Here is a 15573-nt window from a genome sequence, read left to right as displayed (position 1 = left end):
AGGTCCTCCTTTCCTTCCACTCTGCAGTTTTAATCTGAAATTTTAGGCGCAGTACTGCGCCCAGAGCTCAGAAACCGCTTGCGCTAATGAAATTCCCTGTCGCAAAATGCACCTAGAAGTTTCAAACACTGGTGTAAGCGTAGAGTCATGCATAGTCATCCTTCCCACGCTGTATTTCAAACTGGTAGGAACACAAATGTGTCATGATTTAAGTTGTGGAAGATACTATTGACTAAACCCATTGAAATGAATAACTACGACAAATTTAGAGCCTTTAATTTCAGTGGGTCTATTCCGAGTAAAAATTACTTTGCTACAACTCTTAGTCATAAGCCCCTTCTCCTCGGTCAAGGTTGTAAGGAATTCAAGGGCAGGCTTGTAAATAGCTACTTGCCTGCTGTGGTAAATAATAATCCTCTCCAGGTGACTGGACAGGAAAGTTCAAGTCAGAAGACTGGGATCTTTTATTCATTTTTAATCTGTTTATATACCACAAATGACTAACACACATAGGTATTGATAGGTGGGCTAGAAAAAGGCTTGTGGGCTAGCAGGTTTGGACGACTTTTTGGAAAACAATGTACATTTGTTTCTTGTATGGTAACCAGTTGCTTTTGCCTGTGGAAAAATGGTCTAGTAAGACAGAGGCCATAATTAGCACAAATAAGTTCTTTTGTATGAAACTGCCACATAGCAGGCACTATGGTTTTTTGAACTATACATGTGGAGAGACAGACTTGAACAACGGATACATATTTTGTGTATGAGTATACAGTGTTTTTAAATAAAAACCTGCCATCTGATTTTCACAGATTACTCATTAGGAGAGTCACTGTTAGCAATTAGTAGAATCTATGCTGACAAATCACAGGTGACATGACCTGTGATAGTTACTCCCTTGAAATAAGACCACACAAATTTATTCATAACCCTGTAATAATTTACATTACACATGATATTTCTCGGCTACTTTAGACGGTTATGGGTGGGAGGCAGGGAATCAGAATTTAATACCTTGCATGTGTGACTCAGAATTCCTAGCTTCTGGTACGGCCATGCTTGGGTTTCCAAGGAGCAGTTTATTATTAGAGTTTGCCCTCTAGCGGATTTGATGCTCATACAAAGATTTTTGACCGTAACCCAAGCTGAAATGCCAGTGGAAGGCACTGATTGCAGCAAAGCATCTGCACTGTTGTAGATGCTACCAACTCTCCCCAAACATGTCTGAATCACCAGCAGAAAAAGTTGCACCAGCTCAATGAAGCGGTTCACCTTTCCTTTGCTGATACAGCAGTGCTGCTTCTCATGATATTGAGGCTATGTTTTAACCCAGGAGATCACACAGTTACTTCGCATGCAGGCGGAAAAGGTTTTAGGAGAAGTACATAGCATGTCAGTGCTTGGCTTCAAATGCTATCGGAATGGACTCAATGGAGTGAAAGCAACAAGCACAGATCTCCTGTAGCATCTGACCCACAGGATTCTAGGCATCCAAGCTACATCCTTCCTGCTTGACACCTACTTTTCTACGGTCAATTAATGTTTTGGATTTAAGAGCACAGGAAACTGCTTTCATCGAATCATAGAACTGAAGAGTTGAAAGGGACCATGAGGGTCATCTAGTGCAACCCTCCATGATGGAAGAATCTTTCGTCCAACGTGGGGCTTGAACCCACAGCCCTGAAATTAATAGTTTCGTCCTATCACCTGCTACCTGAACATTTCTGTATGTGTATAGCAACTTGAACCAGGATCTCTAAATCCTGATCCCTCAGATATGGTCAGCTTCTCGGGAAAATTATGAGTTCTAAGCATATGAAACCATTTAGCAATTTCTACGCAATTCTGCTTACTTAAGTATTTTGCAAGCATGCCTAATGGTGCATTTGCACTGCATGAAAAGGTAAAATTATGCAACAACAAGTTTCTGTGATCTGGTTTTTTTCCTATTGAAGCCTGCTTATCCTTGCGTGCAGGGCTGTCATAATTCATTTATACCTAGCCAATATCATACACTAATTACCCCAGGGCCATACATAAATAGTTGACTCACTTTGCTCTGGGCAAAAAAGCAAAGGCTCAGATATAAATGCAAGATGAGATTAGCTTGTAAAGTATGTTCACATTCAACACCGCATGAGACTGTGCAAACTTCCCAAAAGGTTCACGAAAGCAATGTGATTACATTTTGTGGTTGTTGTTTTTTGTGGTTTAAACTATGGGATTAATAGATTGTGTAAGACTCACACAACTCGGTCTTTGATCCATCAATTCTGCCAACTATGGTCATCCATAGAGGCCCATAGTAAACTTCTTGGATTGCAAAAGCAGTGTGTACCTATCAATTCTGAAGGAAATCAGCCCTCACAGGAAGGACAGATCGTGAAGCTGAGGCTCCAATACTTTGGCCACCTCATGAGAAGAGAAGACTCCCTGGAAAAGACCCTGATGTTGGGAAAGATGGAGGGCACAAGGAGAAGGGGACCACAGAGGACAATATGGTTGGATAGTGTTCTCGAAGCTACCAGCATGAGTTTAACCGAACTGTGGGAGGCAGTGGAGGACAGGAGTGCCTGGCGTGCTCTGGTCCATGGGGTCACGAAGAGTCGGACACAACTAAACGACTAAACAACAACAACATCAGACACTCAGAAAGCCACAATACATAGGAAGCTGCCTGATACAAAATCAAACCACTGGTGCATTTGGGTCAGAGGTGGCTAGGGTTTTCAGACAGGAATCTTCCCAAGGCATACAAGGAGATGTTGAGGATGAAGCCTGGGACTTTCTGCATGCAAACCAATGCACTCTAGCACTACATTTTAGCCTTTTGCACTATACAGGGAAGATGGGCTGCTTTTGGTTTTGTAGCTCACCAGTTCTGTAGACTTGCCTTAAGCGGTCATTTACTCAGCTCAGTCTTTCATCTATCTATTATATTACTGCATAAAGGTAAAGGTAAAGGACCGCTGACAGTTAAGTCCAACTCTGGGGTTGCGGCACTCATCTTGCTTTACTGGCCAAGGGAGCCGATGTACAGCTTCCGGGTCATGTGGCCAGCATGACTAAGCTGCTTCTGGTGAAACCAGAGCAGCACACGGAAACACCGTTTACCTTCCCGCCGGAGCGGTACCTATTTATCTACTTGCAGTTTGACGTGCTTTCGAACTGCTAGATTGGCAGGAGCTGGGACTGAGCAATGGGAGCTCACCCCATCACAGGGATTCACACTGCCGACCTTCTGATTGTCAAGCCCTAGGCTCTGTGGTTTAGACCACAGCGCCACCCGCGTGCATATTATGATAAAAAACCCCAAAAAAGCAATATAGAATCATTATTGTGCTCCCCACTTACTGGTGCCTTAATGAGGGTGGTTCTCTCCCCCCCTCCCAAATTAGCACTTTTGTTTAGGGATACTGAAGTCAAAAGACATTTTGTACCGAAAACACATCTAACCCAAGTGTTGCAAAACATCTGTTTAGGTATGAGCAGCCTGACATCCAAGCACATTTCCTTGGATCTAATTCCCACTGATTTTAACAGAACAGCTTATTTTCCAGTTAATTGGGTTTAGGATTGCCGCCTGCGAGTAAAATTTACAAGCTCAGGTGATTAAAACAATCAGAGACACCCTGTGATTTTTTTTTTTTTTCCAGGAGGGGCTTTCCAGCGAGCTCTTCCGTACGATGGGTTTAATTAAGGCAAAGTTGTGCTGCGAACGCTGCAGTGTGTTCCAACCGCTAAACGCAAAAGCCCATGGCAAATGCATATATTAAACCCCACACAAAATTACACTCCTCCAAAGGCAGTCTGGATTGCAGTACTTAACATCAGTCAGCATCTGGCTCCAAAGGAGAGTAGAAGTTATGAAAAGGGTTTGGTTCCTGCGCTCTGATGTGCAACCGTTAGAAGCCACAGGGCCAACCACCAGTTACTTCATGTCCCCCCCCCCACCGGTGTGGCCACCAGGAGTTCATAACCTCTCTCTGGTTTTGCAAGTCGGGTGTGGCAAACCACCAGGGAGAGATGCTGAGAGCATGCACCCCTTCTTGGCCCCGTGCCTTCTACCCTCGGCTTCCAAGGTCTGTTCCAAGTGGCCTTGGGGTTCCTGGGAAGCCTTGTCGTGGGTGATCAGGGGCAACCTTTGCTGAAAGGCAGCTTACCCACCCTTACCCTCCCCTAAGTGTGCAGCCACAGGGCAATGCCGGGTGTGGTCTAAAGGTTCACTCTCAGTTCAGGTGCGGCTACCCTGAAGCCCAAGAGGCTGTGACCTGCCTGAACGAAGAGGGTGGCCCAGAATGCTCCACAGGAACCTCTGCAACACGCTGGGGAGGGGTCTGTGGCAGAAGAATGGGGGCTCCTCCCCAGAAGGCAAGAGAATGCTTTTGGGATCCCTGAGGCCAAAAATGGGAAAGGCGAAGTGTTGGTTAAAGAGGCATTCAGAACAAAGGACACAAGCGTTCGGAAGAGGCACGTTTATGAGCGTTTGCACACACCAGCCCCCTTCAGATGGTACTTATGTGAAGGGGGCTATGGGTTCAAATGGAAGCATCCCTGCCTCCAACATTCATGTGTTGAGCATTGGTGTCAAGGTCAGGCCAAGCAGCATGTCCCTGCTTCTCTTTCAATGCTCAGACTCCCTTTGCGTAAGGGGCTTCTATTCTGACAGTAACTTTAATCAGTTGGAATCCTGATTTTTCCCCCTTTCCCCTACCCAGCTCCATACATATTCTCCTGCTCAGGAGTTTTGCTCAGGACTTTTATCCAGGTCCTCTGAAGATGGCGAGACAAAACATTTGCTTTGTTATAGGTAGCGATGGATTAATCTGCCAGTTCCCTTTCTTCTTCTTTTTCCAGTTCTCCCTATTTCCACATCAGTTTTCAGTTTTTAAAGAAAGGGAAAGTTGTACACATTTTCCTTAACATAATGCATTTTTGTATATTATTTATATAATAACAATAATTTATTATTTATACCCCGCCCATCTGGCCGAGTTTCCCCAGCCACTCTGGGCGGCTCCCAATCGAGTGTTAAAAACAATACAGAATTAAATATTAAAAACTTCCCTAAACAGGGCTGCCTTCAGATGTCTTTTAAAAATAAGTTAGCTGCTTATTTTCACCAATACAAGCATATTTGTGTGCATTTCCCCCTAATATAAGCCTTTTATCTTGTATGTTTTTCATTGTGGTTGGAGAACTACATTGCAAAACTTTGAGAACTACAAATTTTGAAGGATGGCCTCATTTCAGATCACATACTGGTTTAGGAAATGTGAATCAGGTCGGTTCACATTAAAATGAAAACTGAATTAATTCCTCCCCCATTCACAGTTACACCCTACCTTCTCTTCCCCTAATGATCTAAAGCAGGCTTCCTCAGCCTCGGCCCTCCAGATGTTTTTGGCCTACAACTCCCATGGTCCCTAGCTAGCAGAACCAGTGGTCAGGGATGATGGGAACTGTAGTCTCAAAACATCTGGAGGGCCTAGGGCAAAAATAATACTTCTGATTTTTCAGAGTTTGACCTTAACTGAGAAAGAACAGGAACAACAGAGGTGTGCCCACATGGAAGAAAAACTTCTGATTCTAAACTCACATGATGCTGGGAAGCTTAATAACCCCCAAGGCTATATGTTGAAAATAATTACTGTTTATTACACAGTGGTGAAAGCTCATTAATGTTTACTGTGCACTTTCATCATGTCAAAAATAGAACGTGCCCGCTGAGAGACACTGCTGCTCGCACTGTCCATACAGCGAAAACCTTTCGAAAAACCCTTACCTGTGTGCGTCCTTCGGTGAGCCTTCAGGTGGGAGCTTTTCGTGTACACCTTGTTGCACCCTTCAAAATCACATCTGTGGATGCGACGCTTTCTAGAGTCAGGCGATTCAGACCGTCTCTGGCGCCTTGTGCTCTCAATACTAAACGGCGAAATTGAACTGTGAGGCAGAAGAAAAAAAGCAGGTTAATGACCGTCTGTGCCCTTTGCTGCAAATAATGGCAGAATGCAAGAACTTTTGTTCTTTAATTGAAAATCACAGGAATTATCTCCAAAATGTTGATAGTTAAAGACTGGTTTCAAAACACAACCTTTTTTTCCTTACCATATCTCTGTTCATAAAATTCAACGAGATAGGACGCTTATTTTTGTGTAGCTAGAAACTGCCTTTTCCCACAGAACCCTTGCACAACATGTGACCCATGGAATCAAGCTTAGTGTACCAGCCATCCCTAACCTGTTTCTGCTATCTACCTGGGACTGCAAAAACAGGGGTAGGAAGGGTATCACATTGGCTGGTGAACTGAGTTCGAATCAACAGATCACAAGTTGTGCAGGCCTGCTCTGGAGGCTGCTCACAAGATAAACCAATGCATGGATTTCTTTTCCCCCTTCAAGCAACACCATATTTTAAAATCTGGGTGAGCATTTAATAGCCGAGACGGATGGCTAATATAAACCCAGGAGTTAAGCTCAAACACTCAGGCCATTCTATTTTGAGAAAAGATGGGTAAGAAAACATCATTTTCCAATTAGCTGTAGGGTTTCCGGAGATACAATATTTTATGAGTGAAAGCGACGTAAGATATAAAGGAAAACAGGGGAGGAAACAGCCAACTCCTTAAAAGGAAATAATATCTGATACTACATGCCTGTTCATGCAAGACTCTTGTACATGCCTAGTCATGTAAGATTCAAACAAGAACTATTTCACTAGTTCTAAGACACTTCTCTCTCTTCTTCCTTAGTTAAGGGATTAGTAAGCGGTTGATTCATGCAAATAACAAATGAATTTTGTCAAAATGACAAATCGGATTATACTAAAGCTAGAAGCAGATCAGTCTTCATGTGCTCCTTCCATGCAAACACTAATTCAGGGACTGAGAACCTGTTGCCTTCTGGACTAGCTGAAATAATGCTTTAATTGAAACTGCTTTTAAAATGTCTTTAATTGTTTTGGGTTGTTTCGTTTCTGAATTGTGAATGTGTTTGCCGCCCCAGGTTTCTTCAGGTGGAAGGATCAAATGTAAATAATAAGGTAAAAGTTAAAGAACCCCTGAATGGTTAAGTCTAGTCAAAGGTGACTATGGGGTGCAGCGCTCATCTCGCTTTCAGGACGAGGGAACCGGCATTTGTCCACAGACAGCTTTCCAGGTCATGTGGCCAGCATGACTAAACCGCTTCTGGCGCATCGGGATGAGTGCCTGAGCGTACGGAAATAGCGTTTACCTTCCCACCGCAGTGGTACCTAGTTATCTACTTGTACTGGTGTGGTAGGTTGGCAGGAGCTGGGACAGAGCAACGGGAGCTCACCCCATCGCGTGGATTTGAACTGCTGACCTTCTGATTGGCAAGCCCAAGAGGCTCAGTGGTTTAGACCACAGCACCACCCGTTCCCTCCATAATAATAAATAAATAACTCTAATATATCCCAGCCAGCGTGGCCAGTGGACACGGATAATGTGAACTGTAGACCCACAAAATCTGGAGGGCCACAAGCCTTTCCCATCTTTGCACCAGAAGCACGAAAAGGGGGTAGGATTGTGCCTGCGCAATGTTGCTGACTCCACCCGCAAACATCTACCCACTAAGCGGTAGGCTTCCTCGCAGTTGGAAACACCAGCGGTTCTCTTTGCACGCATCCTGTTCAGTGCTGGGGGGGAGCCAGTGGGTGGGATCACATCTGGATGAAATATGGGGATGTCATGGCACTGAGGGTACCCCAGCTGCTGCTCCACTTCACTGGTGGCTATTTTGTAATCACAGCTGTCAGTTCACTGTTCACCACCTTGAATTTCTTAAGAAAAATAGGTAGCCTAAAAGTTTTGAAAAAGACAAATGCATTCCTAAATGCCAGTGGGTTGCCACCGCTTGTTTCCATTTGCTAGGAACTAAGGAAAAAAATGGGACGCGGGTGGCGCTGTGGGTTAAACCACTGAGCCTAGGACTTGTCGATCAGAAAGTTGGCGGTTCGAATCACCGTAACGGGGTGAGCTCCTGTTGCTCGGTCCCTGCTCCTGCCAACCTATCAGTTCAAAAGCACATCAAAGTGCAAGTAGATAAATAGGTACCGCTCCAGCGGGAAGGCGAAAGGCGTTTCCGTGCGCTGCTGTGGTTCGCCAGAAGCGGCTTAGTCATGCTGGCCACATGACCTGGAAGCTGTACACCGGCTCCCTCGGCCAGTAAAGTGAGATAAGCGCCGCAACATCAGAGTCATCCGCGACTGGACCTAACAGTCAGGGGTCCCTATACCTTTAAGGGAAAAAATGAGGAAGAGGAGGAGGGAAGCGAGTCCTGCTGGTTTCAGCAGAAGCCGTGCGATTTCCCAATATTTCCAGCCTTATTCTAATCAAATTTGTCAGTTTGATCAATTCATTTGTTCCTTGCATGAGTTAAAGAGTTACTAACCTTGGGGAATGCTTTCTGTTTATGAGTGATTTCTCCCCTTGGCAACTTTAGATAGCGTTACTGCATATGATATCTGGTAATTCGCTTTATAGTTATTACCTCCAACCAGAGAGGTTTCCCTTTTTTTGCAGTGTTATCACACGCAGCTACTATGCGATCACTGTGTTACAGCCCCTGCTTCTCCTGTCCTTTTCAGTGTAGCTAATGATAAATGCCATTCATATAATATTGCTAAAAGGGGGCACACAATCTAGCTGAACAGGAAGCAGCAGCCCAGGGCTGGCCTTCCTTTCCCACAGTGGTTTGAATTAAACACAGTCCAATTATTAGATGTTATTCACAATACGGAAAGGGTGAATTAGAAAGGGCTACAGAGAAGTAGTGGAGCACTTGTTGTTTGCTGCCAAAATGTTAAGTTGTAAAAATAAAGAAATAAAAGCCCAGGAGAAAAATGAGAAAGTATCAGTGGAGGAGTGATGGAGGAAGTTTGAAATATAACATCAATAAGCAAACCTGTAGCTTAGCAACAAATCAGGCTGGGCAAGATCAACTCTACAAGTTAGTATATTAGAAATGTGGTAACCATTTATGCTTTACTGGGACAACCAAGACAGAATAACTTTTATGTCCACAAGTATTAGGTTATCTAAAAATTGTTATCTTTGGTATGCAGTGTGAGACATTTAACATATTTCTAATGTTAAAGGGGTCTACATAAAAGGTGATTATGTCTAGAGATAAAAGCTGAAGTCAATGAATAAAAAAACCATAATGTTTAGATATGAGTCGTGGAGTTGTAAGGGAGCACAAAGGGTCATCTAGTCCAACCCCCTGCCACGCAAGACTCTTTTGCCCAACGTGGGGCTCGAACCCACAACCTGGAGATGTTCTACCAACTGAACTATACCTAACAACTAAACCCAGTAGTGATGTATGGAAGTGAGAGCTGGACCATAAAGAAGGCTGATCGCCGAAGAATTGATGCTTTTGAATTATGGTGCTGGAGGAAACTCTTGAGAGTCCCATGGACTGCAAGAAGATCAAACGCATCCATTCTTAAGGAAATCAGCCCTGAGTGCTCACTGGAAGGACAGATCGTGAAGCTGAGGCTCCAGTACTTTGGCCACCTCATGAGAAGAGAAGACTCCCTGGAGAAGACACTGATGCTGGAAAAGATGGAGGGCACAAGGAGAAGGGGGCGACAGAGGACGAGATGGTTGGATAGTGTTTTCGAGGTTACCAGCATGAGTTTGACCAAACTGCGGGAAGTAGTGGAGGACAGAGGTGCCTGGCGTGCTCTGGTCCATGGGGTCACGAAGAGTCGGACACGACTAAACGACTAAACAACAACAACAAAACTAGGTTCCCCGAATCATTTGATGCCTAGGGCGTAACTTGTTTCTAGACTAACATCAGAGGTAGAACTCACTATGACAGTCACAACAGATGTAGATATTTCCTCTTTGCAACACCAGGATAGCATCCTCCGCTTCCCCTTGTCCTATCAGCTGGGACTCAAAGATGGAACTGCTTCCTAGGCTGTGGCCCCTTTGTCTGACAGCAGTGGCAGGGGTTGGTGCCACTGACATATCGTGCCAGGGAGGTTCAGCAGTAAAACTGCTAGCACACTTGCAAAAGCTAAGCAGGGTCAGGTGTGGTTTCAAATTGGATGGGGGACTGTGTGTTGAGATTTCTGCATTGCAAGGGGTTTGGACTCGATGACCCTTTGGGATCTCTTCCAACCCTATGATTCCATGAACTGCAGTGTCTCCCTCCATAATGATGTCACTGCCCAAATCCTGGCTGGGGGAGGGAGCAATGCTTCACTATGCTCTTATCCAGAACTCCATTCAACACAGTGGTCTTCCCACAACACGCTGAATACACCCCTTAGCCCTTTTAATGGCATACTAGTGTGCCTGGGCACAGCGTTTTGCAGTTGCCACCCTAAACAGATAAATGGCTTTCTTGCAAAACTGAAGGCGTGCATTTAGCCGCTAGGTGGAGTGAGAGATCTTCAAAACGAGCAACCAAAAAGTGGCTTCAAACAGACTGGCAATGTTATCTTTCCCTTTCTGTCAAAGAGAAGGTGGTTCATGGAAAGCAAGGTTTCCCTGTCCTCTCCTCCCTATGGCAGTTACCTGTAACCCCCCAAAAGCCTCCTGGGGGTGTGTATGGTCAGAGGCCCTCCCTTGAGCCAAGCCTGCAACTAGGCAGTGAGATAGATGCTGCCTGCGCCTCACAACCTGTCCTGAACCCCTTGGAACCTAAGAACATCGGAAGCTACCCTATACTGAATCAGACCCATTGGTCCATTAAGCTCAGCATTGCCTGGTGTCATGGACTGGCTGGACGCAGAGGAATGGAGGGAGGTACCAGCTGGGGAATCTCCAGGGGAAGAAGGTTCAGACCCCAGGGAGTGATGGTGGGGCAACAATGAGTAGTCAGAGGGAGAAGAGGGAGAAGCCTAGGAAGAGGAGGTGTTGGAAGCTGAAGGAATAACAGGTAGGTAAAGGGACGCCTGACCATTAGGTCCAGTCGCAGACGACTCTGGGGTTGCGGCACTCATCTCGCTTTACTGACCGAGGGAGCTGGCATACAGCTTCCGGGTCATGTGGCCAGCAGGACTAAGCCGATTCTGGCGAACCAGAGCAGCGCACGGAAACGCCGTTTACCTTCCCGCTGGAGTGGTACCTATTTATCTACTTGCACGTTTGACGTGCTTTCAAACTGCTAGGTTGGCAGGAGCAGGGACCGAGCAACGGGAGCTCACCCCGTCGTGGGGATTCGAATCGCCGACCTTCTGATCGGCAAGTCCTAGGCTCTGTGGTTTAACCCACAGTGCCACCCACGTCCCTTGTAACAGGTAGAGCTGGGCAATATAATGGTAAATTGTCTGACACTGGTTCAGATCGAGGTACCGATTTCAGACCTTTTGAGCTGGCAATACATTGTCGTGGCCAGGGAGCAACGATGTATTCCCAGCTCAATTGCCTGCAGATGGCAAAGGCGCAGGCAGGCAATCTGAGCTTGAGAAGGTGCTCGACTGGAACATATTGGGCTCTGTCGGCCTCCCTGCCTCTGCCTGGGCGAGCTGCCTCTTGCTCCTGGTTGGTCACTCCTGGAGTGAGTGATAATAAATGACACAGCCTTAGTTTGGAGAATTTGCAACCTTGGCTATAGGTCTACTATGCCTAAAAACGAGCTGATCAACAGGGAGGAAAAGGCAGTCCACCTTTGTCTGGTGCTGGGGAAATCAAAGGCAGAAGCCTATGTCTGCAATTGCAATAACATCCTACTTCCATAACATTGTGTTCATTGATTTTGATATACTGAGCAAGGTACACCACAAGGTACAAATTCTCACTGATCTATGTGCCGCAATAGCACAGCACTGAAATAAAAGCTCATTTTTAGGCATAGTAGGCATACAGCCAAGGTTCCAAATTCTCCAAATTCCAAATTCTCCAAACTAAGGAGAATTTATTATCACCCCCAGTTTGCCTCCAAGATCATAGAACCCTGGAACAACAAAGCTGGAACCCCAGACTTGGTTCGATAATTTCATGTACTGCAGTGGAGCAGGGAACAGAACTACCAAGCTGAAAAATATATCAAGGGTTAGGTAGTCAACCCTGGGCAAAGGCAGGATTTCACCACACCCAAAGCACTTCCTAATAGATGCTGCCCCCATTTCGCCTTACAGAACTCTCAAGAGCGAGCTTCGGCCAAACAGACAAACCACTAATGCAACTTCAGATCATAGCAGAACACACACCAGGAAGGGCTGAGAGGCAAAATGCAAAAGGGTTGTGGCTGGCAATAAAAGAAAGACCAGCTAATTGGGTAAGCTAAAGGGCAGGCTTGAAAACAGCCACTTTACCTGGTCACCTGTGCTGATTTTACACCTACCCACATGTGGCCGGGCAAAGGAAACGTTGCTTTAAAAAGAGCATTTAGGCCACAAACAACTCATAGAGAAAGGTCACTGTATGTTTTGTGGGCTTTAAAAAAAATCAATCAACATTCTGCATCAAAGTAATCTAAATTTTGTGCCAAATGTTATTATTTGGTGTCCTATTTACATTATCCAAGCTGGAGAAATGTGGATCGTTTCTCTTCATTCTGGTTTGGCTATGAAAGGGAGGGGTAAAGACGTGACTGATTTTAGGAGTCAAGAAGGCTGCAAAGTGTTGATTGTTTAACTTATTATTATTGATATTTCATTGCCCGAGAGGAGAGAGTTGTAAGATTTTCTGCCCCAGGGATTCAAATAGGCTAAAATATTACACGCTTCAATTTGGCAGGGGTGTGCATGCGCCATTTTTTGGTCCGCATCAGACAACAAAATTTTTGGAGCAGTCCTGGCAGATGCAGAGGCAGCTCTCAGCAGAATCCAAAACGGCTGGCTTTTCTCTGTCTCATGATGACGATTAACCGTGCTTCGTTTGCAATGAAGGCTTAATTTATGAAGCAGCACAGGAATTATGAGTTAACTATCTTGCTCTTAATCAGGGCATAAATAATTTGCTCTTTTTATTACACGATGAGGGAAATATAAATAAGGCAGAGTAAACTGTTATTGGGAACCTTTCTTGGTTTCATATAAAAGCCACCTCAAAAGGACCTTGGACGCTTTGATTTACGTCTGGCAAAAAATGTACCTGGACTCTCCTCCCACAGGAAGGCTCCTTTCAATTTCATTTGGAGCAGGTGCAGGAAGCCCTGAGGGACAATTGGGTAATGATGTCTTTTGTAGGACGTTTCAAGCTACCTCGCCACTCTTTTAAGATTCTGGATAATCTGGATATTTTCCAGGGATGTCCCTGATTTAGTGAAGCCATCCCGGTTCCTGATTTGATCCCAGAATGTCCCACTTTTCCTTAGGATGTCCCTATTTTCATTGGAGAAATGTTGGAGGGTTTGGAGTTACCCAACCCCGGGGCTATCTGAAGGCAATCCTGTATACGGAAGTGGTTTTTTTTGTTTTTTAATGTTTTATTGTGTATTTATACATGTTGGAAGCTGCCCAGAGTGGCTGGGGCAACCCAGTAATAATGATGATGATAATGATGATGATGATAATAATAATAATAATAATTATTATTATTTATACCCCGCCCAACAAAATATTAAAATACAGTAAACCACCAAACATTAAAAGCTTCCCTAAACAGGGCTGCCTTCAGATGTCTTCTAAAAGTCTGGTAGTTGTTTTCCTCTTTGACATCTGGTGGGAGGGTGTTCCACAGGGTGGGCGCCACCACCGAGAAGGCCCTCTGCCTGGTTCCCTGTAACCTCACTTCTCACAGGGAGGGAACCGCCGGAAGACCCTCGGAGCTGGACCTCAGTGTCTGGGCAGAATGATGGGGGTGGAGACGCTCCTTCAGGTATACTGGGCCGAGGCCGTTTAGGGCTTTAAAGGTCAGAACCAACACTTTGAATTGTGCTCAGAAACGTAAGTAACACAGTAAGATGTGTGGGGTGTAAATAGTAAAACTATCATTATGGAATGGGACATCCCTATTTTCATCAGAGAAATGTTGGAGGGTATGTGCCCCAGAAGATTAAAAAATAATATTCCCTTGTACCAGATTTATATTGCTAAAACTTCACTTCCTGGCTCTCTGACTGGACTCTGGAATAGCCTTTTGAGAGACCAAATACTCCAAACAAGTTTTGTAGGTCAGGTTCACCCAAGTCCAGAACCTTCTACTCACTCTTCCTTTCCTGACTATGGAAACCCTAACAGCAATTCCCCACCTGTCTTGACCCTCCCTACTAGGATACACTGACTCACAAATCTGACTCAGCCTCCAGATCACAGCAATGGTGTTCTCTGTGAATGAGCTTTCATCGATTTCTTCTGAACGAGTGTCATGAGACAGCATTGAGATGGGACACTTCAGAGTGAAGTTGTGACCACACAAGAAGGGGCTCTTAAACTTGAACGCAGCTCACAAATCTTCTGTTGCAATAAATTACCTCTGGTTGCTTTCTCCTCCTGAGGGATCCCAGATACATACGTATGAGAATAAACACATATGTCTGGAACATATGAGGAACGGAGGATGGGGAGATTGTGAATTGAGAAGCAAAGCAGTAGAGAAGGGGGGGGGGAATAAGGACCCAACTTTCCCTTCTACTCTTTTCTGGTCCAACTTGCAGCAAGGAAGCAGGCAGATGAGGCTTCATGACACACATTCAAGAATAATGTGTAGTCAGAGCCCAAGAGGACACAGGATTCTGACGACTTATTTATTTAATATATTTATCCCCCACCTTTCTCCCAAGATGGGATTGCAATCAGTCACATTAATGACTCTTATGATCAACTAATGCGTGTTTAAACATGATTAAAGCCTTTCTTTGGCATCATAAGCAACCGTTATCGCGAGAGTTAAAACAAAGCTGGAGCAGGAAAAATGGAATTCAGAACTTTAACACGCTCATAATTATATTCTGCCTCTCTCTTTCTGTGTGTGTATCACTAATGTGATAAATTTAATTCAGGAGATTCTGTACCGTGGGTTTTGCAGTTTGAAAAATTCCACTGTTGCACAGCTTAAGCTATGATCAAGAATATAAGCTAGAGGGATATATGATATGATATTCTGCCACAGGGAAGAGAATGCAATGGAATTAAATCGTTTTCAAATCAAACTTTGCCAACGCTGCACGGCAGGGCCCATAGATTTTCTGCTCTTTGTAAGAGATAACATCTCTCCCAGGGGACAGGAAAACACATTTACTCTTTATCCTGTATAACCTCTGCTTTCTTAATTTTTAGAATTTATTCTGGCTCTCTGTCACTGAACACAGAGTTGTTGGCTTGGATCCAAAAAACAGTGTGGGCTGTGCTTATGCAAAGGGGCTTTCTTGATCCTCTTTCGACTATCGTTCCTTACACTCTTGGAGATAAGGGGAAGTTTTCAAGAATGCCCCCACAAACTTCTGTTGGCAACACCCAGGGATGCTGGGACCCATGGGAAACATAGTTCTCAAGGTTCCTGTAAAAAATATAGGAAATGTGCCAAAACCTTCAACTTTAGAAAATATATTTTTTTAAATGCTTAATATCATTTTGTTGTCCCTTCTGTGCTCTGAAAACTGAAACAGTTCTGCAGGAAAATAAGATGCTTTGGTGCTCATTAATGAGAAG

General features: G+C 44.7%; 1 protein-coding gene across 3 annotated transcripts in view; it reads right to left on the bottom strand.

Moving 5' to 3' along the window:
* KLF12 (KLF transcription factor 12) overlaps positions 1 to 15573 on the bottom strand; it is a 225108-nt gene that overhangs the window by 25743 nt on the left and 183792 nt on the right. For all 3 annotated transcript variants that reach the window (XM_053384669.1, XM_053384671.1, XM_053384670.1), the window contains one exon: positions 5786 to 5943. In XM_053384669.1, coding sequence (XP_053240644.1) covers positions 5786 to 5943 — 158 coding nt within the window. The remainder of the gene's footprint in view (positions 1 to 5785; positions 5944 to 15573) is intronic.

Source organism: Podarcis raffonei, chromosome 4 (assembly GCF_027172205.1).
Source record: "Podarcis raffonei isolate rPodRaf1 chromosome 4, rPodRaf1.pri, whole genome shotgun sequence".
Lineage (NCBI taxonomy): Eukaryota > Metazoa > Chordata > Lepidosauria > Squamata > Lacertidae > Podarcis > Podarcis raffonei.
Note: the sequence above shows the minus strand (reverse complement) of the source record. Positions and strands in the feature narration are given on the sequence as shown.